The following is a 24,779-nucleotide window of genomic DNA, read 5'->3' on the forward strand; positions in this document are numbered from 1 at the left end:
TTTTCACATGGTCCAGTCCTCATCTGAAGTGCTTGTACAAAATTTTGGCCTTGCACAGGGCACCATATTGTGGAAGATGACTAAAGTTTGTCCTTGGCACCTGTATCACTTTAGTGCACAACTGATCACCAAAGTGATCCACAAGTTGGCCTTGAAATCACAGGTAGCCTGGTGGTCTAATGTCAGTACAAACTAGTGGACATCTCTAGGAGGATGGCCACAGGAGTGAGAGTGGCTGTGAGTATTATGTGCTGCGCTGTCGGGGCCATGGGTTCAAGGGTGCATTTTAGATGCTTTGACTCACTAATATTATTAAATGAAGTATGTGTTTGTGTTAATGAGGACTATGGTTGCCTTTTATGCGTTTCCGAGCCAGTGCGTTTCCGAGCACAATTCAAAGTGTTGGTGCTGACCTTTAAAGCCCTAAACGGCCTTGGTCCAGTATATCTGAAGGAGCATCTCCTCCCCCATCGTTCTGCCCAGACACTGAGGTCCAACTCCGAGGGCCTTCTGGCGGTTCCCTCACTGCGAGAGGCCAAGTTACAGGGAACCAGGCAGAGGGCCTTCTCAGTAGTGGCGCCCGCCCTGTGGAACGCCCTCCCATCAGATGTCAAAGCGATAAACAACTACCTGACATTCAGAAGACATCTGAAGGCAGCCCTGTTCAGGGAAGTTTTTAATATGTGACATTTTAGTGTATTTTTCATCTTTGTTGGAAGCCACCCAGAGTGGCTGGGGAAACCCAGCCAGATGGGTGGGGTACAAATAATAAAGTATTAGTATTATTATTATTATTATTATTATTATTATTATTATTATTATTTTATACGCAGCATGCAGATGCAAGTGTGCCACTTGTACAAAATGCAGAGTGCTGAATTAATTGGTCCTCATCCAACTGCATGTTTGTGTCAATAGGTGCGTCTGCAACATAGACTGCAGCGGCTACAGTTTTAATCCTGTTTGCGCATCTGACGGAAGTTCCTATAACAACCCATGCTTTGTTCGAGAAGCATCTTGCCTGAGACAAGAACAGATTGATATCAGACACCTTGGACACTGCTCAGGTACTCCAAATTTTATTTTCAGTAGAAAACGATGTCCACCAGCAGACTGAGAAAGGGCAAATTGTACAATTGCTTTTTCACGTCAGCGTTAGAAATAGGGTTCTGAATTAGGGTTTTGCAGAAGCACAGAAAAGATGCGAAGGATTGAGTTGCCTAAGAGGTTCAATTTTCATCAAACGTGTGTGTGTGCATTTCTGTGCTCTATATAGCGTCTTGTCCCACCCACTGCAGAATAAATTAAAAATGGAGAATATACAGTAGTCTTCAAAAGAAGGGAAATCATGTAAATCTGCTTAAAGTGCAGTTTATATAGTTCACAAACTTGTTTTGGCACAGAATTCTGATAACCCACCCCAATTTTAAGTGCAGAATACACACAATCCTGTTTCTAATAAGTTCTTTTTGCATAATAAATATGATTTGTTGCCCACAGCCGGTGATTTTCAAGACAGACTGGGTTCTGCTGCAAGGATCTAACTTTTTTTAGAAAGGCAACATTGCTCTGATTGGGTATTGTCTGTGACACCATTGAGAATGAAGCACATGCTGTTGTGTGAACTTTATTTTTTAACAAAAAGATGTCTTTAGTGGTTCTATGCTCTCCTGCTGTGCAGTTTGAGCACTGGAGCACTCATCCAGCAAAAGCTGCAAAGAGCAGCAAGGCTCCTCCTCTTCCTTTCACATTCCCACAACATTTGCTGGTGGTTCAGGGCTTAGAGGAATATCCAAGGATAAAATGCAGTTGGGTACACTTCAGTGCCCACACATAAAGGCCCAGTGTTCCACAATGAAAACTGCATTTACTATCAAAATGGCTTAGGAGACTTGGAAAAGAATAGAGGTATGTTCTCACGGTCTAGGGTCCTCCAGGCTATCTGACACAGCCACAAGGTTCCCTCTTCATGAAAGGAAGATAGGTGGAAGAATTAACAGAGAGAGAGAGAGAGAGAGAGAGAGAGAGAGAGAGAGAGAGAGAGAGAGATTGATTTAAGATGGTGGAGTTTTTTCAGAGGGTTACATTGCAGAGAAAGGCCATGCAATTTTCTATGTTTCTGGCACTAGTTTATAGCCTGCTGTTGGAGACTGAACATAATCTTGCCCTAATGGCTGTTTCTGCATCTAGGGGATTTGAAAGAACAAAGCTGTGATACTTGGAAAATGAAAGTATTATGGTAATAAGAGGAAGGAGTGTATATGTTGTCCAGGCATCACGCCTCATACGCTGAGGGTTGATTTAGTTTGGGACTAAGATAAAGTATCACAACCAACCTTAAAACGTGATATCATGACCACATTTGTTCACTACACTTGACTCCCCTTATCTAAGGAGACGTACCAAATCTGTGGAACGTTTTGCTGCTTCGTTTCCCCTTTCTGCATCTCCTGGAGTTCAAAAATTAACCCACATACAAGAAATACATAAGGGCAACTCTGGACAATATTGTCTTCTTAAGCTGCCTGAAAAATACAGTGTTTCACCACCTACTTGCTGTTCAGTAGCCTTCTCAGGTATCAAAATAATACAACAAAGCAATAAATATCTTTGGTTCTTTTTATGGTTTTCCTCAAATAGACTCCGACGACACAAGCTTATTGGGGAAAAAGGATGATGGAATGCAGTATCGGCCGGATGTGAAAGGTAGGATTCTAACACTGGACCGCCCTTCTGTCTGCAGCGCTAGCAAGGATGCTGGACTGGATAGGTTGTCAAAGCAAGTTTTTCTCTTGCAGGATGGCAGTTCTCGCAGGTCCTGATGAAGACATGCACACTGCTGTTCTTTAAGTGCAGAGAGAAGCATTTCCTTCCCTCCAGAAAATATTTATTGGAAAGGGCATAGACATCCTTCAATAATTGAGTTAAACCTGTTAAAATAACTTGCCGCCTCCAATCTGTTTCAAAGTAATGCATTTTTGCTTGAACAAATACCATTTTACAAGCACTTCTGATGGCCTTGGCAGTTTTGCACTGTGTGTGATGAGACATTTTGTATAATAAAGCCATTTTTATTTATTCTGGAAAATTTAGCATATAAATAGTCTTAAATGAACTGATGTTGTGTTCCTTTTGCTCCACAAATGGAGTTATGATGTTGTTCTATTGTGCCCAAGCTCTCATGTGTTTCTTATATTAATGCTAAACACTCCCCTGTTATTAAACATGGAAAAGGAAGCTTTCATGTATTGTTCTGAAGGATGACTTATTCCTACAAAACAGATTTCCTGTGTTCTGCACTTCAGATTTAAAGGTGACTTTTAAAGCTGGCAGAAACTAAGGAAGGAAACCATTTCTACAGAAAAGCAATTTCCTCCTTCTGACACTTTCTCTCTCCCCCTTTTATTGTTTATTGGATAAATTTGTGCTAAAGGAAAAGGAAAGAGAGAAAAGCCTCTGGGCTTGTTTGAACTTATCTTTGGGGCAGTGGATAGAGGGACATTTCTGTGTGGGCACATCAAAGAATCATTCCAATTTCTGATTAATTGAGTCTGGATTAACTAATTATTACACCTTGTCCATAAACTGAAAGTGTTAGCCTTTACCCAGTCTCTTTGACTTTGCGTCTTGCATCAGAACAGGTAAGGGGCAACTTACCTATCTTAAGCAATCTAGAATATGCGTTCAACTGTTTTGAGCAGAATGATTAGGTACAATATACAAAAATCAGTATAAATGAAAAATAACTAACATATTGGGACAATAACAGCTACTAGGAGATCCAAAACGTAGAAATACAGCGGACACTACCAGATCCACACACCAATTCAACAAGTATGCATTTATCACTGGGACAACAACACTCTCACTTCAATGCCTATTTCCCCAAGTTCACACAAAAAAGTGGGGCAAAATCGCACACACTCCCCATGCCTGGAATTCCCTGCTCTTACTAGGGAGTGCTTTTAATCTTTCCATCCCTGCTACAAGCCAGTTGAGATTGTGGCCTTTTCCACTGCACCTACCATTTTTAAGATAGGAGAACCTAATAGATGAAACCAGGATAAAACTGACTGGAGCGCTGTTCTGGTTCTGGTTCTGCAGTTTCTGACTCTCTGCTTCCAGGCCGCTTTGGTTTGCCTGCCTTTGCATCTCCTGAGCTAAAAGGCCTTCCTCTTGAAAGATCAGCATTCAGATCCAGTACAAGCTGAAACTTCAGTGGTTTAGCTGCTCTGTAGAACCTGTCAACCTCTCTTTTATCTAGAAGTTTGACCTCCAAGGTCTATTTTGGAGCCTTGGGATGTCTGTAATTCCTGGGAACTTAACTGAAAGGATTTTTTTGCTGGGTTTTTCTTCCGTTCTGCCCCAGTTAGCTTCTCCTTGCTCTTTCTGCTTGAGATAGAAACCTGGGAACCTGAGAGGCATTTGCTTGGAGGCGGGGGGTGGCGGAGGAGGAGGAAGTTCACATTGCAGACGCAGACTGTTATGCAAGGTGGGGAGAGGGGATACCTTTCTTAGTAAAACCCAAAACACAAACCAGGCTGAAAATTGTTTTGCCTACCATGTAATTATCATCTGTTGTGCAGGCACTGAAGCCGGGAGGAGGAGGGGACAACAGAGAATGCAAAGTTTTCATCAGCCAGAACATAGCAGCAATGACTATGAGATCCAGTTGTGGTTTCTGTCTCCGAGGTTTTCAAAATAGTTTGCTAAACTTTAAGGGGGTCACAGCAATTGACTTTGGAGTTTGCTTCTTTTTAAGAAGACATGTTAAGGCAACTTTGTAAATCACACAAGTTTCTGGCTTAGGAGAACATCTTGCATCCTGCCCACCCCAAACGTACATTCATGAATTATTCTACCTTTTCATTGGTGGAACTTAATAATGATTACAGCAGCAGTAGCCAACCTGGTGCTCTTCATGTGTTTGACTCCCGACTTCCATCATCTCCAGCCAGTACAGCCAATGGTCATGTATGATTGGAGTTACAGTCCCATCAGGAGGACCCCATGTTAGCTTCCTCTGGACTAGTGTTACATATATATCTGTGCTTTTTGCTAACCATAGTTAGCTTCAAACCACAGTTTGCAACCAATGCCTAGGAATGGGTTTTGCAAACCATGGTTCAAGCTAACAACCATTTGGGAAAACACTGCTGCAGATGTAGCACTAATTGCGTTTAAGGCCCCAAAATGACAGGAAAGGGGGAATTGGCCTACAAGTGGGGAGAAGGAAGGAAGAGAAGTGCCTACGCAGTGTTCTTGATCTTCTTATCATGGCTCTATTTGCAGAAGTTTCCACCTGAAGTGTAGACAAGATGTAAGAAAGGGAGCCAGCTTCGGGGCAGGATATGTCGGCCTTTTACTAGTCTTTCTTTCCTTCTTTCTTTCTTTCTTTCTTTCTTTCTTACTTTCTTTCCCTTCGGCAGGCCTTCTTGCCAAATAAATAAGTTCAATTTTGTTTGCATGTTATTAAACAGCAGAAGAGAGATTTAGTTTGCATATTCAAATATCACAGAGTGTAGTGGGAACAGAAATAGAAATGTTAGGAATTCCTATATTTTTATAGACATCTGTCTCCCCAGCCAGGATATAGATCAATTTGGTCATGCTTACAGACCCTTCTCCACTTTCTTATTTAGAACTTGTCATCTTCAAAGGCCCTCTTCAAAATGTCTCTACTGTTTTGAGGTTAGGCAGGTGGCGACCAGGGTAGGATATTTTGGTGATGGTGTCCTGTTCTTTGAATGCTCCCCCTTGGAGTTTGCTCTGCTGTCATTTCAGTACTAGGCAAAGACCTCCTTGTTTTTCCAGCTTTTTTCTCATTACGGAACTGTTGAAATCCTGATTTTTATCTACTATTTAAAGTTTGTATTGTTGTAAGGGATTTTACATTCCAGATTTCAGTACATTCATTTTATTTCCTGAGAATTCATTATAACATTGAATAACAGTAGTATGAATTTAATATTACAACATGAGGCAATAATAAAACTAATCATTTTTAAAAGTATTGATTTAAGGGGGATGATTGATATAATTGTTTTGTCCCCCCTTCTAATTTAAAGTTAAACCATTTGATAAAGTTGACTTCCATTCCAAATTGTTTCATTACTGAAGTCATAGATTTCTTCAAGGCAGTCGAATGCCTTTTATGCAGCAATAAATAGAAAGGTGGAAAGGTTAATTATCTTTAGAAGTCTGTAAATAGAGAATTAGGTCTATAACCTAATTCTTACATTCCTGTTCTAATAATTATCAGTTTTGTACCAGGCACAAGTCTGTTTGATCCATGTTAATGTAATTCTGTATGTTTTGAAAGGGGGAGGGGGGAATTAATATTGCTGTTACACTGATCCAGACTGTATTGTAGAAATCCGTCCAAGAGTATAGCTAACCTGGATGTCATTTTCTGAGTGAACATTTAACATAATTCTAACAGTGAACTATTCTGATTTTATATTATTTTACAACCTGAATCACATTTAACATTTATTGCTCTGTTGAATTATCCAGAGTCCTTCTTTTGTATCTTAGGGATATTCCTTTGGGGAGAGGGCTCTAAGAAAGGCATTAGTTGTGTGTGTGTGTGTGTGTGTGTGTGTGTGTGTGTGTGTGTGTGTGTGTGTACACACACACACTTGTGTATATATATATATATATATATATACAAAGTCATCTAAGGATATGGCTGTTGTTTATATGGCAGTGGGCACAGATAGAGAATCTTTTTGGCTCCATGAGCCAAATCCTTATCAGGCTAAATTTGACATCTGGGTAGGGCTGCCCACCTTTCAATTGCCTGACATCACAATGATGCCCAGTGACCAGGTCCTTTGAAGTATCACACACAGCTGATCCTATGGGCGTCGACCTTTCCCTTGTCAATGTGAAATTGAGGATACACTTTAAAGCTCCCAATTTTACATTGGCAGCCTCATGATACACATATGGCATGAGGTGTGAGGCAGGTGGGTGTTGTCCTGGAGAAACATCCTCATGGGACATATTTGAACTCCTTATGGACCCCTTTCAATAGTTATATACTGCTGTGAGTAAAAAAAAGGATTTGTTTGTTGACGTCATAGCCTGCTTTTCTGCCAAAAGGTACTCAAGATGGCAAACAGCAATAATCCAAGTACAATAAAATATAATAAAAAAACAATAACAGAGCAATAAAGACCCCCCCTCCAAAAAAAAAACCCCAAACCAAAGCAGGCAAAACACCAACGAAATCAGTAAAGTTAAGCAGCTTTTAATCTTCCTTCAATTTCTACCATTCTTCTGTTTTTCCACAAAGATGCAAGTGATCAAAGAGAAGACATCTACATTGGAAACCATATTCCTTGCTCGGAAAGTTTTAGTGGCTACTGCATCCATGGGAAATGTGAATTCATTTATTCTACACAGAAGGCTTCCTGTCGGTAAGTCAATCGACCAAGAAGATTTGGAAATTTGAAATTTGTGCTCAACTCCACAATTAGCGTATTCACGATGATCTAAGCAGAAACAGCCATCTCTGAAGTTCCCTCTTTCCGAGTGAGCATCAAATAAATTGGGTTTATGCAAGCCCAGTTTTTGTTCTTCTTGTTTTTATTAACTATTTATCGACTTGTCACTAGATCCAAATGAGTGTCACATTCTATTAACATGGAATGAATAAATTATAGCAATATTCTCTAAATATAGCTTGCTATACTCTTAACCTCTGTTCTATTCTTGTCTGTTGCTAAGTGAACAATATAAACCCTTGGATTAAAACAAAATGAGAGGGGAAAGTTATAAAAGATGGCATAATTCATTTTCATTTTGGTGCAGCTTTCTGGGTATGAGACTGGCATAGGCCTCTGTAGAGCTGTTTCTCTGTTCTCCCCACCCTCCACAGCCTGACAAGGCATTGCTACGCACTAGAAATGGTTGAACAACCTGGTGCTTGCCCCGAAAATCAGTCGGGCTCTTTGAGTGTTCCTTTTGAATGCACGAGTAAGCTTTCTATTGCTTACTACTCCACCCCCTTCGCTCAAGGAAGCCACTTTGGGGAAGGAAGAACAAAGCTGTAGTGGAGAGTTCTGAAGACAGGAGAGGTCCATAGATTGGACCTCTTTCAGAGAAAGTGAATGAAGACAGGAGAGGTCCATAGATTGGACCTCTTTCAGAGAAAGTGATGCATCAGTTCCCAGGAAGGATCTTGGGGATGTGTAGATGGACCCAGTTGTACCCAGTGGCAAAAGATGCTGCCCAGCATCTCTTGCTCTGATGGAGGAAGTGCCCTCAGATCCTCTCATCAGCTACCACTTCCCCACAGTGAGGTGTCTCTCATCCCCTTGTCCTTTGAACCCCAGCTGTCCAACACCTGCTAACAAAATCAATGTGTGCAACCTTCTCGAGGGGGTGTACCTGCGTTGCTTCCGCGTTTGCGTACTGCCCACCCGTGCTTTAAATTCTCATCCCACCCCTTCCAGGTACAAGAAGTTTTTAGGCAACTTGAGAACCTTTAGCAAGTGAGGGAGGAGGGTGGGGAAAGGGGACACGAAGCAGGGTCCAGTTGATCCCCCATACAGATTTCTGCAGCAGAATGGATTCTGCTTTGAAAGGAAAAGAGGAGAAGGGAGGAAGGGAGGAGAAATCCTTGTTGTACACACACTGGAGCACGTTTCATTGTGATCTTCTATTGATCATCTGTGTCCAGAGTAGTCCTCAAAGCAGTAGTGGGACTGCATTTTATTTCGATAAACTTTGAAATAGCTGTTAAGTCCTATGCAATTCAGGCTTAAATTTTTAACTTAAATGTCAGACCAAAATTCTAACCACATAGAAAGCAATGTTTCCCAGGATTTATTTATTTTTGTTAAGGCTGCAGGAGAAAATAATCATGATAATCAGACTGGTATAAAACTGGCGCAAGTAGTGTAGGCACACCCTAAAAAAATTGTCTCCAGCATTTTAAATTGTGATGGTCCTCAGTTACCATTTATAACATATAGCTCTGTATCTTAAAATTTAGATGATCCTTGTGTGCTTTTTCTCATGCTTTTATGAGAATATGTGATTCGTTGCCTTGAGTCTTCCACTGTTGTCTCACAGTTGCAGTTCAGCACTGTCTGTGTAATGGCCTGAACTTTGAATAGACACTTCCTCTAAAAACATTCTCTCTTCTCTTCCAGGTGTGAATCTGGATACACAGGACAGCACTGTGAAAAGACAGACTTTAGCATACTTTATGTTGTCCCGAGTAGGCAAAAACTCACACATGTCCTCATTGCAGCAATAATTGGAGCTGTCCAGATTGCCATTATTGTTGCAATTGTGATGTGCATAACTCGGTAAGTTGCTTGGGGGGAAAGTACAATGGGTGCTTTTCGCCCTTTTGAGAAGTTCATGACTGCCACAGTTGGAATCTTATTGCCATATCTTTTTATGGCTCTGATTCATTCAGCTTCCAGTGGGATTTATGGGCCTACAAATTTGATTCAGGAGGATTCAGGTTTGAAAGGTGATGCATTGGATAGTAGAGAAGACTTCAAGCTGGGAGCTGCTGTGATGTAGTGGCTAATTGTGTGAGCGATGAGTCAGGCTGTGGCAGTCATATTCATCCCTCAAAAGTTTTGTTTGCCCTTATTCTGAATGGCCCCCTCCTGTTTCCCCAGCTTTTAATTTTGGGCTTGGGCAAGTCAGAGGCAACTGGTGCTGCCCACATTAGTCTCTTCAGTCAGAGGGCCAAGGAATTGGTATGCCTTAGCTAGGGCAATATTTCCAAATAGCCAAGAGACCATTTTAATCTTGGTGCATCAAGCTCAGTGCCATTAGTGGAACAATGTTGTATATGTTAAATAGAATTCGGTAGCTTTGCAGCTGAACCATGACTACAGTTTTCTTTGGCAAAATGGTAACTGCTGCTCAGCCACCCTACCAGGTGGGTTATTGTGAGAGGAAAAGGGGAACACCCTCTTTATGTCACCCAGAGTTCCTTGAAGGAAGGGTGGACTAATGGAATAAATAAATACAGTGGACACTCGGGTTGCGAACGTGATCCGTGCGGGATTCACGTTCGCAACCCGTGCAAAGCGCGATTTAGTGCTTCTGCGCATGCCTGACTGCCGAAACCCGGATGTAACCCGTTCCGGTACTTCCAGGTTTTGGCGGTCCGTAACCCAAAAAAGCACAACCTGAGACAGCTGTAACCCGAGGTATGACTGTACACAACTTCTATCACAGCCAACTTAGGCCATGGCCTTAAGCCTACATCAGACCACAAACGGGTTGTAGCATCTTCTGAGTTAAACTGGAACTGCTTTTTGGATTGAGATGAAGGAATTAAGACAGGTTTTCTTGTAGGGGAAAGCGGCCATTTAACCCATTTACGATTGATGTTACAGTGTGCGTATTTTGCCATATTAGCTATGGTACCTTTCGTACTGGAATTTAAAATGTAGGGTGTGATTTGCTTCTGAGAACCTGGGCAGCTGCTGTGGGTTATCACTGTACTAGGCCATATCAAGACCAGATGACAATTTTTCAGTTTGTGTATAAGATTCCTCCCAAGTGACTGCAAGGGTCCCTATTTTCCAGGGACAGTCCCGGGTTTACAGAAGCCATCCCAGTTTCTGATTTTATCGCAGAATGTCCTGCTTTTCCTCAGGATGTCCCTGTTCGTCGAAGAAATGTTGGAGGGTATGGCTCCCATGCGGCTAAATGTGCAGGTGGAAGCTGTTATGTACTGAAGTTCTCACCCTGGGCCAGCAGGGGATACTGTAGATAGTTATGCAAATGAAGGATCGAAAGTGACGTTCAGTGATTGGATAGTTTTAGAAAGTTGTTACAGTAACAAGGTACTGGAGCTCTATATAAGCAGGCTGACTGAGGCCTTCAGTTCAGTTCTGTTCCAGTTTACAAATAAAGAGCTGCTTTGGAGAAATCGCTGTGTCATCTGCTATGTCAACCCACAACTTAACAGAAGCAGTCTGCAGTGTACAACTTGAAGCACAAGCTCCCTTTGCTTCAGCCAGAGCAGGGGCATGACAGTGTGATTCTTAGTAGCGCCTCTGGTGTGTAAACCCCAAAGCAACAACACGTGTGGCTTTTGCAGCAGATGTCAATGATGGATGATGCAGCCTTTTATGTTCTGGAGGCTTTTGTATGTGAATTAATCGTGAAGTAGTCTTTTAAAATACACTCAGTTAATAAATCATTTCTCTTCTCCCACCCCACTCCCTCCCTTCTTTTTCTGGTTCCGGTAACAGGAAATGCCCAAAGAACAACAGAGGACGACGGCAGAAGCAAAATCTAGGCCACTTTACTTCAGATACGTCATCCAGAATGGTTTAGAGCAATTTTTATACCTACAATGCCCATGTGATGTACAATTTTATTATCTTTTTTTAAAAGAATGGAAATATTTATTTCAGAGGCCTTATTTTTGGACATTTTTTTTTTAGCGTAGCTCTGTTTTGTTTTATTCTGAAAGCAGCTGACAGCAATGGACTGCTCTAGTAACTTCTCATTTCATGATTTGGAAGATGCGGTAGTTTATTTCCTGTATTGTATCACATGGTTATAATAATAGACTTGTGCTTTACTTACGGAATGTAACATTTTTGGAACCCGAGACATTTCGCCAATGGTTGTAGAAAAAGCAAAATGGATCCCATCCTGTTTCTTAGCAAACAAGGCATGACATAAGGGTAAAGATGTTTACAGCGTACTTTTCTTACAAGGAATTAGAAGACACTGTGTTTAAATACCGTAGATATTTAAATGTTTTTGAACGTTAGTAACTGATTTTTTTAGACACTGCCAATCGCATGACTTGTGAAGATGTGTACTTGTGTGTAGTTGTTACATATTTATAACGGGTTGAATTCAGACTAATTCAGTTGCACTTAATTCTCATTGGAATCAGTGGAACAAGTTAGTCATAACGATTTCAGTGCAACTAATTTAGTCTAGATCCAGCCCAATATGTATGGACTGGGTCAAAGCACCACCGTCTTCATAAATATTTGACACTTTATTTTTAAATTGTAAAATAATGATGATTATGATAATAATATACATTTCTGAATTTGAAAGCTTGCCCAGTAGAGCAAAGGGCATTTGCCCTGTAGAAACAGGTCTTGGTAGACTTGTGTATTTTTTATTTTTTTTAAGTTATGTTTAATAAGCAAACTCACATGATTGGGATTAAGCCTGTGTTGGTCACTATTTAAACTGCTTTCATACTTATTACAGTTTTCTAAAGAGGATACCTGTTTTCACATCAACAAATAAAATTGTATAGTCTTTGTGATTAAAATGCAAAAAAGAAAAAAAAATTAAATACCATAAAAGATTTGAGCTCTTGTCTAGAATACTTTTCAAGAGCTAAGAATGTGTCTCATGCAAATAAAGTCTGCTGGTTGTAGTTATTATATTAATAGGATGTTAGTAGTTGTTTGGAAGATCCAGAGCTAAAATGTAACTAGGGTGTGTTCCAGCTGTTCAACATGTAGTTTTAGGCTTTCCAATTCTGCATGTAGGATTTAATAATTTGTTCAATAAAAAGGCTTTCAATATTTGAACTGGAAAGAAATGTCAATACAATGTTTTCCCACGATATTTAATCTGTTCTGAGTCTGTTTATTCTTTACTGGAAGGTTTGGAAGATAGTGGCAGCACTTTTTCATTTCAGTTGTCCAAAGGCCATTGGAAAACATTGAATGCCCTCCCGTCACCTGCACCCAAGAAAAGAGCTTAATTAAAACAAAAGCAACAGTGGATTTTAACAGCATGCCGGTTCATTCTTTGGCTTAATTAATAAGTTGCTTAACTATTCCTGGATTAACTCGAGAAAGTTGATTGGTAGAGATATGTGATTCTTGGAACGTATGTTCCTTCCCCAACTTTGCTTCCTAATTTTAGAGGTTTCATGTTGCATACAGAAAGCACTTGAACAATCCTGCGAGGCTGTTTTGTGGTTATAAATATTTGACAAGTCTCCTGGGCTGAAGTTTCAGACCCTGCTTTTGAACATACCCTAAAACCAGCTGTCGAGCAACCTTCTTGCTCCAGTGCCAGAACTGCCCCACTGGAGTTGGAGCTGCAGCTGCCGCGAGCCGTTTATATTTCAGCTCCTGTAGAGCGATCCGAAGAGGGGACGGTATGGATCACTGCGAAGCCACCTTGGAGGCGGATAAAATCCACCAGAATCGCCTGCCCAGCGTCCCGGACGACGACGACGAGGAACAAGATGCCGCCTTTACCATTGTCAGAGTCCTGGACAAAGTGGCGACCATTGTGGACAGTGTGCAGGCGAGTCAGAAACGCATCGAAGAGAGGCACAGAGAAATGGAGGATGCCATCAAGACCATTCAGATAGACATTCTGAAGCTCGCTCAGGCCCACAACAACACCAGCTACACAGTCAACAAGCTGCTGGAGAAAACCCGCAAAGTAAGCGCTCGGGTCAAAGAAGTGCGGGCACGTGTCGAGAAGCAGAACGCGAACGTGCAGAAGGTTGAGGCCAAGCAAGAGGAAATGCTGCGGAAAAACAAGTTCCGTGTTGTCATTTACCAGGTAAACAGGGTTTGGGGTTTTGTTTTAATTGCAATTGCTTCTGCTGCGTTCATCACCGTTTCTGACATCCTTGTTGGTTGTTTAACAAACCAGAGGGAGGTAAAAGCAGCCTTTCCGATATCAAGTGTGTGTGATATGTTTTGATTTATTTAATTTTTAGAAAAATTGATTTCTGCCTCTGAACGTGTTGCAGTATGAATCTGCCAGTGGCAAAGCACTCAGTCTATTATTAGTGTCAAGAGGTTTCTCCGGCAGCCAGCATAAGATTAACTGTAGATCAGCAAGGACTATTTGTTGCCTCTGTGAAAGGCAATCTGGGCAGGCGCTTGGGCATCTTGACAGAGTATTCCATGCTTGACTGTCATCCCTGTTATTTTTCCAGAGAATTAACTAGAGTGCTAAACCTCTGAATTTCTCTGCACAAAGTAGTCCTTCCATTAATTGTGCTTTCAAAAAAGCTGACTGGTTGTTGGACCTTATTGTAAGTTGTGATCCCCCCAGCTCAGTGATTTACTTCTAAGCTCTTCCTGGGGTGACTCTTTTGCATACCATTCTCAGGATTTCTTTGGAATTGCTGATCTCAAAATGACTTACCCCAAGAATAGCTTGAAGTGGAAAGGAATGAAAAGTTATTGTGCTGAATGAAGGTGTTTGATGCATACAGAAATATTTCATGTACCAAGTGTGCCCAAATGACTAGTTTTTGCGCTCAGATGCAGGGGCACAGAAGTGATCTTTCATGCATCTGCAGTGCTGTGTTTAAGAGATGTTCAGGATCCTCAATAAGGGCACCCAGGATTGAGAATATTTAGCATCTAGCCATTAGAGCGTCAGTTTTCTTCCTTGTAAAAGCAGCCACTGATGGGAAAATCTAGATTTGCCAGGCTGTTAGGGTTCAGATTGTGAAAAGTGATTGACACTTAAATAATTTCTTGCATGTGAATGGCTTCTTTAAAGATACTTAGTCCCATCAATTTCAGTGGCAGAGTTAAATACTGTGTTAATTCTCTTTCATTGAAATCAGCAGAACTAAAAAATGACTAACTTTGACTGGACCAAGCCTGTGGTTCCAAAAAAAGTCAATGAGGCCTACTTCCAAGGAAATAAGTTTGCAAAGTGCACATATTTGGATATGAAGGCAAAATTTCCTTTATCACCCTGTACAACTGCTTCTCCCTATGGATTAAATGGTAGTTCACTATTACAAAAAAAAAAAACTTTTGAAATTATCCATTCACATTACAGCTTATTGCAGACTCTAGTCATTTTTACACATACAAGCTCTGCAAAAACTACAGGTACTTGGAAATATATTTGTAGAACATTAGACAAAAAATGAAGTGTGAATTTTCTAGTCTAATAGTAAGTTGCTACTGAACTTATAAAGTTAGTAGCTCTACACCCCCGTGGCATGTCTCTTCTGTGAGGTGCAGGGATCCACTGATGTTTGGAGACCAAGAGAAACCTTTACTATATTAGTACATAGCCAATGTGCAGCATGCTCACTGGACAGGATGGTCTATGTGCCTAGCTATGGCACAGAGTCAAGCCTGCTGCATCCCTGCCTTCCGCTAAACTTGGCAACATAACTCTAAAGCATGGGGCACTGATGGGGAGAGCGCTGCATGCTACTTATAGCACACACTAGCTGTGGGTAGCTGTCATTTGGTTCAAGCCAACTTCAGAGCATGGGTCCCGAGGCTGGCTTGTTTAATTCAAACCATAGTTGACATTAAACTCCATTAAGGTTTCAGAAGACACACTAGACTGTGGCAGAAGTGAACTCCTTGCTGCTACCCCAGAGCTTTTTGCAGCTACCCTAGAGGAGGAGTGGTGGGCATAGCTCAGGTGTTTAAAGAGCTGTGCTGATTATGCCAAGGCTGCAGGTTCAATCCCTGTACGGCACAGCTGCAGATTTCTGCATTGCAAGGGGTTGGACTATACAATGGAGCACTATGCAAGTGTGTGGCACATTCTTGACACTCAAAACTATGGCTTAGTGTCACATGCAAATGAGGCCGGTGTATAATCCTGCTGAGATCTCAGATGAGATGATCTGGATTCTACCACCTATGATATTTTTGCAAATATTCTCAAAATTAATGGCAGGCAATTCATTGGGGGCACTTGCTTCCCTATTCCAACCCCCGAGCGGTAGATTGTGCCTGTGGAGAATGACATGTTCTCTCTAGAAAAAAAACAGCTGCCTGGCTGGCGGCCAGAAATTTGGGTTGGGCCCATAGCTCAGTTGCCAAGCACATGCTTTGCATAGGAAGATCCCAGGTTAGAGGTCTTGGGTGGAAAAGGTCTCAAATATCAGGGCTGTGAAAACCTCCTACCCTAGATCCTAGGGAGCCATTGCCAGTTAGAGAATAGTAGGTTTTGAACAAGGTGCCAAGTGCTTGATGTCGTTCATCTCCAGCAGTTTTGCCATCACTGGCCAGAACACCAGAAAGCTGCAGATTTTCATATATATATATATATATATATATATATATATATATATATATTTTAAAGGTTACAGAAAAAAAGAAGAAATATATATATATATAACAATCAAAGAAGAAAAATAAAAAACCATACATATAGAAAAACATCATCAAAAAACAGAAAAAAGAAATAAGAAACAAGTCAAACCTTTAAATCACTTACTTTCACTTATTTCCTTGACCTCCTCACGCCTCCCATTTTTGTATTCTAATTCAATTAGATATTCCAGCAAATCCTTCCAACTTTGTTTTTATCCTATCATTTTACATTCTCTCTTTCACCAATTCGTTTTTACTTAATCCTTTATATCTTTTCTGCTAAAACCACATATATTTTTTTCCTAGCATCTTTCTAACATTCCTTAATTTTGCAATATTTCTGAAGATAAACTTTAAATTTCTTCCACTCTTCTTCCGCCGACTCTTCTCCTTGGTCTCGGATTCTGCCAGTCATCTCAGCCAGTTCCATATAGTCCATAACCTTCATCTGCCATTCTTCCCGGGTGGGTAGATCTTGTGTTTTCGAAAGCTGCAGATTTTCCAAGCAATTGTATAGAATTCTGCCTGCACATTTCTCCTTTCATCTCTTTACGTAATGTAAAGGGAACAGAGACTTACAAATATGACAATTGGACATTCAGGGAAAGCACTTCAGAGATCCTTGAGAGAGAGAATCCTCCCTCCCTCCCTTAAATGTACTATATCTATCTATGCAATTTCTTTACTGTGGTGAGGGATTCTGATAGTGGTTCAGTCACAGCAGGACTCTGAGGCAGATGTTGGGGGGGGGCATGCAGCAGAATGCCATCAAAAGAGCTCCCTTGCCTTAAACCATTACAGCCAGTCTAAAATTTCCCAACTTTAAAGTTTTGATCCTATCAAAAGCCAGTGGTAAAGTTCCATTTATTCCAAAGGGAAATTTACAGGGCACTCCTATGTGTGTTTACCTGGAACTAGATTCTCCCACTCCTTAGGATGTCTCGATAGGATTGCACTGTGCAGTTCTGAATCTTCCTCTATATTTTTTCCTCTATGTTTCTACACAGCGACTTGACATCCTTGTTCTTTAGTATTCCATGCAATGGTTAGGACTTTGTTAGTTTCATTTATGTTTTAGAGCATTTTTAAAATAGTGTGCACCTAACTGCCATAACGTGTTGATGTGGCAATTGGGTGTTCAGTCACAAAAACCAGCCAGAAACTGGAATTAGCTGTGTCAACTTGGTTGAGTAGCCAACCAGGTTTTTTGGCTATACAATGTGTGAAATGGCCCTTTGCTATGTTTATAACATAACATTTTCCCTCAGTCATGTTTAGGAAAAAATCAAACTACATTGAGAAATCAAATGTGATTATGTGATTATTGATCAAATGTGGTCAGTAATCACAGACTATGCCGTGGGATTTTTTTTTAGCCAAATGGTTATACAAACAGTCAAGTTTGTGAATGACACCCCATCCGCTCCCTCACAGTCCAAAAGGAGTATCCAGCACTCTCTTTTTACCTCTTAGCTGATGCTGCACCCAGTTCCTGCAGTCTATTCAGATGTTTTTCATGCCATCTGCAGCAGGGCAGGGCCCTGGAATGTGCAAAAGTCAACAGGGTGGCTTCCCTGTTTTGCACTGGAGGCCTGGAGTGACTTTAGCATTAGCAAAAAAGGGCAGGAACAAAATTAGTGCATGGCATTTACTAAAACTGGGATGGACACACAGGAATTTTTTGAATAGCTTCTTCCATTGCACACTGCAATAGCTGCCAAGGTGGTCCTTGGAGACCAAAAGGCGGAGTATCAAAATTTTAATAATAATAATGATGTCCCACCTTTTCCCCTGACACTCAAGGCAGCTTACAGATAAAAATAATAGCAGCTAAAAACATTGGAGGGGGGAAGCATTCATTAAAAAGCAACTAAACTTTGATAAATTATACACACAAACTTATAAAAGTAAAAAATACAAATAATTACAATAAAAACAGCGTGACACCCACCCTTTCATTAAAAGCAGTCAGTTCCTGTTGGATCAAGAAAGTCCCTCCTCTACAAGGAAGGAGCTAGTCAAATTTCTGGGAGCAGCCACCAAGAAGGCCCTCTCCCACTTCCCTTGCAAGCATAAATGAAATATTGGTGCTGTGTGTAATATATTCAGTTTACTTGATGAATAGATTGTCAGATAAAGCAGTTGCATCAAAATGCCCCACCAGCCTCTGCCTACTTTACCCTTCTAAGGCTTTGGTGCTCTGCTTGCATTTTTGAGCCACTGAACCCACTAGGTGTGATTAGACATGCTGCTCTGCTGTACTGTGTGTGACCTAACCATGGTTTACCAAATGATCGATTCTTTGGACCGATTCTCCTAGCCATGGTTAAGTGTGACAGTGACACTCTTAAATGTCTGTAAGAGACTAACCAGGAATTTGGCTCGTGCCCAAGAGGAGAATAGGAGTTGAAGATGGCAGAAAACATGTGATGCCATGGTCCACTCCTTAGCGACTATCAGTGTTATATCTGCCTGGTCCAAGGGAGAAAAAAACAAAACAAACCTAATGCCTTTTTTGGGCTGGGGGGCAGGGAGCTAGCATAGGAGGCAGCACAGAAGATAAAACAATGATAATGAACATAGGAAGCTTATACTGAGTCTATTGTCTGCACTGGCTGGCTTTGGCTATCCAGGGATTGAATCTGGCATCATTTGCCTGCCAAGCCCTTCTGAGGTATATTTTGTTTTGGTGCAGCAATTGCTAAGGAGCTGGCCACCTGGAAGCACCTTTATTCCTTTCCTCCCTCAACAATAAGCCCTTTTTGACACATTGTGCTTTCACTTGCAGGAGGACATTCCGTGCCCATTGTCTCTGTCAGTTATCAAAGACCGAACACAAGGGGAAAACCTAGCAGATGCCTTCTGCCCACCTGACGATCTTTCTTCCGATGAGGAGTATTACATAGAAGAAAGCAAAGCAGCCCGGTTTAAGAAGTCAGGCATGAGACGTATCAACAATATAAAGAAGGCCTTCTCAAGAGAGAACCTCCAGAAGACAAGGCAAAATTTTGGCAAGAGGGTGGACAGGCTCCGAACTAGAATAGTGACGCCAGAGAGGAGAGAGCGAATAAGGCAGTCAGGAGAGAGGCTGAGGCAAACTGGGATAAGATTTAAGAAAAATATATCCAATGCAGCACCAACCAAGGAGACCTTCAAGAAGAAGAAGAAACCTAAAGAGCAGGCAGTGGCTGAAGGTCAAGATGGAACCCCAGAGGCTACTGGCGATACAACAACAACAGCTGATAGTGGGGATGCCGAGCCAGTCTCTGAAGAAATTTCCTACACAGAGGTGATAACCAAAGTGAAGAAAGACAAAGGTGGTGGATCAAAAGGCCCTTCTCAGGCCGAAGAGAAGATAGTGATTACTCCTGAAAAAATAGTGCTCAAGCAGGAGGCAAAAGAAGATGAGGATGTCCTTCTATTGGATCTGAAGCAATCTGCCTAAATAGCAAATCCCTGTCTACTGTGGTAGGGAAGGAGCAATCCCTTCAACTTGGGTAGGTGTAGAAGAGCGGTTTTCAAACTTCCTTCAAGTAGCCCTTTCTTCTGAACTGATTTGCCTGTTGTTGAAACCTCGGAGAAAACCTTGGCTCTTTGCAGAAGATTCTGGGGCATGTTCAAAAGCACACTCCATTCATTTGGGGTGCCACATGGAACGAGGACATGTTGCAGGACACATCTGTCACTCCCCCAGCATTATAAATAATGGCAGACAAGCTCTCCTTCAAGAGCTTTGTCCTTGGTTGTCACAAATGTTTCTACTGAGGAATCCCTGATAAACTCTCAAGGAACACCACGCCGTCCAGGAACATAGTTTGGAAACCACTTTTTGAGATAGGTGTGTGTTGTTTAAATTACTGGTATGTGAGGAAAATATATCAATATGTATATACTGTTTTTTTGTTTATAAGCAATGGATCATCATCTGATGTAACCCTGTAGAAACGAGGAACTGATCTCCTTTGATGTATATACATAAATGCCGTTTATCTTAACAGGTATTACTAATGGGAGGCATCTTAATGGCATCAGTTCCTTCATTAGTCTTCTGTATCTGTATTTTATGCACAATGACAACCAAACAGTGCAAATCTAATTAAATGACTCATTACTCAGGCAGACTCTTCCACCAAGGGGCAGGGGTGGGAGAAAATGAGTTCAGTAACAGGTAACTTGCTTTTCTCGAAGGCTACAGTTGAACGATTAAATTCTTTTCATCCTAAGCAGAAATGCTAGATGAAGGTTGTTCTAGAAAAGCTGTAGCAAAGTTGGTTGGTTGTTGGACTATAGTCCGAGAGAGCCGTCTGTGGCAATGGAAAGGCTATGAGGAATCTACCAGGGATGCGAAAGGGAATTCAGTGATATTGCCAAGACACTGGAAGAAAGCAGAGGCCTGGTTAAAAACAGTGGCCACAGGCCTCGTTTTCTCAGGAGGTAACATTGTGGAGAAATAGCTAAATGGGACCTTCATGTTTGGAGGCCTTGGGCACCAGTGCTGGGACAAGCAACCACTAAAGACGGGGGTTGCCCTCTAGTCTTGCATGTGGTCTTCCCAGAAACATCTGGTTAACCTCTGTGGGAAACAGGATGTTGGGTTAGATCAATTGTTAGTTCAGCCCATCTCTAGTGTGTGGATTTTATGTGATTCAACTTGGTAGGTAGGTAGAACGAAGGATTCAGGGAAATAAGAGTGAGGTGAAGATTCCTGAAAAAGAATATTGGACTTAAATTCAGAAGTGTGAATATGCCAAACCTACCCATGGCTGTCATTTGCTGTCATATCCCCTGCCGCCCCCACCCCCTAAACATGTATGAAACACCTTGTCATGGTTCTTATTTTCCATTCAAATTGGAATCCCTTTGTCTATCCAGTGGGCACTGAAGCAGCATGGCTCCTTAAACATTTGTGGTTGCTGGATTCCGTACTTCTAAATAAATATATTTACAAAAGGGACTGATTATTTTCGTGTCAAAGCATGTATCCCTAAAGACTTTGCCTACCTGCAAAAGATCACCCTGTGAAAATAAGGTCCTTGATTTTGCCCAGTTTTGTGGTTCCAACATTGACTACACGCCAAGCCTTAAAAAAGACAACACCAAATCTACATCGAGCAACAATGTATTGTGTGACCTGTGGTTGGCGGCTCTTGTTGTTGCCATGATTGCTGCTAGGGGTTTTTTTTTGGGGGGGGGGCAGTGAGCTATTTAAACTACTGATGCTTTGCCTCTTACTATCAGCAGTGCTACTGAGCACCCTCCTCTCCCTCCCTCTTCCCCTAGTTATGGGAGTTTCCTCATGATTCATTTCCCACATACTATAGCTTGTCTAATATGGGCTAGAAACCTGCTTTTTAAAAACAAAATCTGGGATTCTCAGGATGCAGGAGCCAATGGCCAATATGCAAAGGGTTTTTCTGTGCTTGCAAGGGACATATAGTCTTGAACATCACATCTAGAATATTGTGTACTGTGTTAGCACTTAGCTATAGGACCCAAAGAACAGACCTCCGGAACAAATTAAGTTCTTAACCAGAGGTACCACTGTAATGCTACACTACGTATTTTGGTGGTGCAACAATTTCAAAGTGGATTAATGTTTCCAGATTGAGATGTGTGACTTCATTGCAATGGAACACACAAGAGAAGGCTGTATAAGGGAGAAAGCCTGCTTCAGACATACTGTAACTATATTTCCACACATTGTAAAAGACAAAAGTGGTACCAAATGGAAATAATTTATTACTGTTTTAGATGGAACTTGTTGACCTGCTGACATGCAGGTTTTGTTGCCAGCTTAAATTTCGTTAAAGAACCAATATGATCTTAGTTCATGATCTTATTTAACCTGTACTTTGCTCTGCACGATTTACTGTTTATCCTCAACTTGGAACACAGGGATTAGCTCTAAAATAAAAAAGAGGACTGAATTAAAACCTGCTTCTTAACGTACATATTCAGACCTACAGAAGAAGACAACATTCCTACTCCTCTGTGGCAAATCGTCCAATGATCAATTTGCAGAGCCTTAACTGGAACACAAAGATGGATAATTTTCTTATTTTAAATAAAAATCTCAGCACTGTGCTTGAATTTGTCTTGGAAACATTTCATCTGAATTCTGTGGCAGATTTTTAAATTATCCCATTAGAACAGATCTACAGAAATGTCCTTAATAGCAAAATAGATCCTGGAACATGTGTATTGTTATCCAAATATGTAACATTTAAAAAACCACCACAATTCCACCCACCAGCCCCTCTTCACAAAAGCAAGGTGTCATTTTTCCCCCTAATGTCATCTAGTCCTATTGCAAAGACACAGCAGAGAGACATGGAATTATGTTTCACCTGACCAACTTTGGCTCTCTTGGTCATGTTTCTCTTCAGCCCAAGCCTATAGGGCTCCTCCATTTCCCTTACTCCCTTATTCAGCTGCAGAAGAAGCACATGGTGTTTTAATGTTTCCCCCCCCCCCAAACGGAACAGAAATACCCCCTTCTCTCCCACCCACCCCCAGGCTCTTATGACTTCTCTGTCACAATTAGATCAGTTTGAAACGAGGCTCAAACCCTCCATTCATTACACTTCTGTTTATGCAGCTTTTGAAGCTGGAATGGGGACTAGAACCACCAGAGTAATGTCAGGGAAATTATACAGAAAATACTGCTTGCATGCAGCAGCATTCTGTTCTAGCAGCAGCAACCCAGCGCTAATGGGAGCAAGGATACTGTCTTGACTGCACAACTTGGGTAGGCAGCTTGGGGGGCAAGCTGCTTGCTGAGTGTGCATTTGGAGAATTCCTCCAACAGGCTTTCACTTTTGCCCAGAGATGCTGAATTCTTTGTGAATTTGTATGTGAACTGACCTGACCTGTGTCTCCGGGACTAACCTATGGATTGGAACTTCATTATCCTTCAGTTATCTGTGCCTCTCCATCATGCAATCCTTGCTCCAAAAATATCAAAAATGCATTTTAAAATACATCTTTTTTAAGATAAAATACATCGAGAAATGCACATTTTCACATAAAATGACTGGATTTTTGAGAAAATGTTTCAATGTGCTAATTTAAATATGGATTTTTGTGTGCAGATTATTTCTTTAAAAATGCAAACTTAACATGGAAACAAGATGGAGCAGACTGAACACATGCAAAGCTGAAATGGACTGAAAACAGACTGATCCATCAATCTCTACTCCTGCCCTTTGCAGAAGCACACTGCAAAGTGGCTTCGGCAACCCGGTCAGATGGGTGGCATATAAATAAAATTATTATTTTAATTAATTAATTATTACAAAGCTACATCCCGCTTGGCAATTGCCATGATCTGTCTTGGCATTCCTCCTGTTTGTTGGAATAAATGTCTGGTAGTAAGTGGTCTGCAATTGGTAAATAAGCAACAGAATGGACGAGGTGAGAAGCTGAATCTTGTTTTTAATTCGTACTAAGCTTTATCTCTGGATTTTTGAGGCTTTTAAAATTAATTCTTTCCCCAAAGAGAATACACAGCACATAACTACAGCAGTATCTTTGCCACTCTGTTCCACTGCACTGCTTGTCAGCTGCAATATCATTGAAGATTACTCATTGAACATTTGATAAACGGGGGAACGCAGACCAGCTCGATTTTGCGGTGGGCATAAACCCATTAAAGATGCCAGATTGTTAACAGGATTGTCACACATCCGAGGGCACATTGCCCCTCAAGAAGGTTCCCTTTAGTCCATCCATCATCCCCAAAAATCACTGTGGCCAAGGAGACAATCACTATTGTTGTTGTTTAGTCGTTTAGTCGTGTCCGACTCTTCGTGACCCCATGGACCAGAGCACGCCAGGCACTCCTGTCTTCCACTGCCTCCCGCAGTTTGGTCAGACTCATGTTTGTAGCTTCAAGAACACTGTCCAACGATCTCGTCCTCCATCGTCCCCTTCTCCTTGTGCCCTCCATCTTTCCCAACATCAGGGTCTTTTCCAGGGAGTCTTCTCTTCTCATGAGGTGGCCAAAGTACTGGAGCCTCAGCTTCAGGATCTGTCCTTCCAGTGAGCACTCAGGGCTGATTTCCTTCAGAATGGATAGGTTTGATCTTCTTGCAGTCCATGGGACTCTCAAGAGTCTGCAATCACTATTGCTAGCGGCCAAATTCGACTAGTTCTTTGCTGATTTGAGAAGCTCCTCTGCTTGGTCCTGCCAGCAAAAAAGCAAACCCATGCCTATCCAGAGGTCAAACTGTAGACTCATTTAGCAGCAGAAATGAGTTCTAATAAAACCACATTGGGGCTTCATAGTACCCTTGGAACAGAACTTAAGATAGGCTGGTCAACTTTGGGGGACTCACTTCCAACAATGGCAGTTTTACTTTTCAAACTGTTTTCATGGACCTTGGCTTTAGGATAAGAACCACCGCCATTTCTCAGGAGTCGGCTGGTGGGGTCAGTACCCTAAAACTATCAGTAGCTAGTGGTTGCTTAGGAAGTAATGAGAATCAGCTGACCCTGAGTGTGAAAGGCTGAGAGCATTTTTTTAAAAAATCTGAAGGACATTATCAAGGGTACTTGATTAGATAGCATTTTATAATTTAAAATAAACCACCTCATTCACTTCTCTTAATAGCTGGCACTCAAGGCCGAAAGATGTCCATCTTCCATGTAAGCAGATTGTAGCGAGAATGAAATGTGTATTGCGTGGAACAAAGTGATAAA

The 24,779-nt window shown here is 41.4% G+C and overlaps 3 protein-coding genes across 6 annotated transcripts in view; all 3 read left to right on the top strand.

Annotated features, from left to right (window-relative positions):
• Positions 1 to 12,594, top strand: part of TMEFF1 (transmembrane protein with EGF like and two follistatin like domains 1) — a gene marked incomplete at its 5' end in the record, with an annotated part of 102,037 nt that extends 89,443 nt beyond the window's left edge. For all 3 annotated transcript variants that reach the window (XM_079983986.1, XM_079983985.1, XM_079983984.1), the window contains 5 exons: positions 919 to 1,067; positions 2,641 to 2,706; positions 7,301 to 7,424; positions 9,165 to 9,323; positions 11,241 to 12,594. In XM_079983986.1, the coding sequence (XP_079840112.1) occupies positions 919 to 1,067; positions 2,641 to 2,706; positions 7,301 to 7,424; positions 9,165 to 9,323; positions 11,241 to 11,325 (583 nt within the window). In that variant the 3' untranslated portion in view covers positions 11,326 to 12,594. The remainder of the gene's footprint in view (positions 1 to 918; positions 1,068 to 2,640; positions 2,707 to 7,300; positions 7,425 to 9,164; positions 9,324 to 11,240) is intronic.
• The window catches only part of MAJIN (membrane anchored junction protein), a 172,536-nt gene that overhangs the window by 2,272 nt on the left and 145,485 nt on the right, over positions 1 to 24,779 (top strand). The gene's annotated exons all lie outside the window — the stretch shown is intronic.
• On the top strand, positions 13,040 to 22,163 carry CAVIN4 (caveolae associated protein 4). The gene is made up of 2 exons (XM_079983987.1): positions 13,040 to 13,551; positions 18,868 to 22,163. The coding sequence occupies exons 1-2, from the start codon at positions 13,138 to 13,140 to the stop codon at positions 19,522 to 19,524; spliced, it is 1,071 nt and encodes a 356-aa protein (XP_079840113.1). The 5' UTR covers positions 13,040 to 13,137; the 3' UTR covers positions 19,525 to 22,163.

Source organism: Podarcis cretensis (assembly GCF_951804945.1).
Source record: "Podarcis cretensis genome assembly, chromosome: 7".
Lineage (NCBI taxonomy): Eukaryota > Metazoa > Chordata > Lepidosauria > Squamata > Lacertidae > Podarcis > Podarcis cretensis.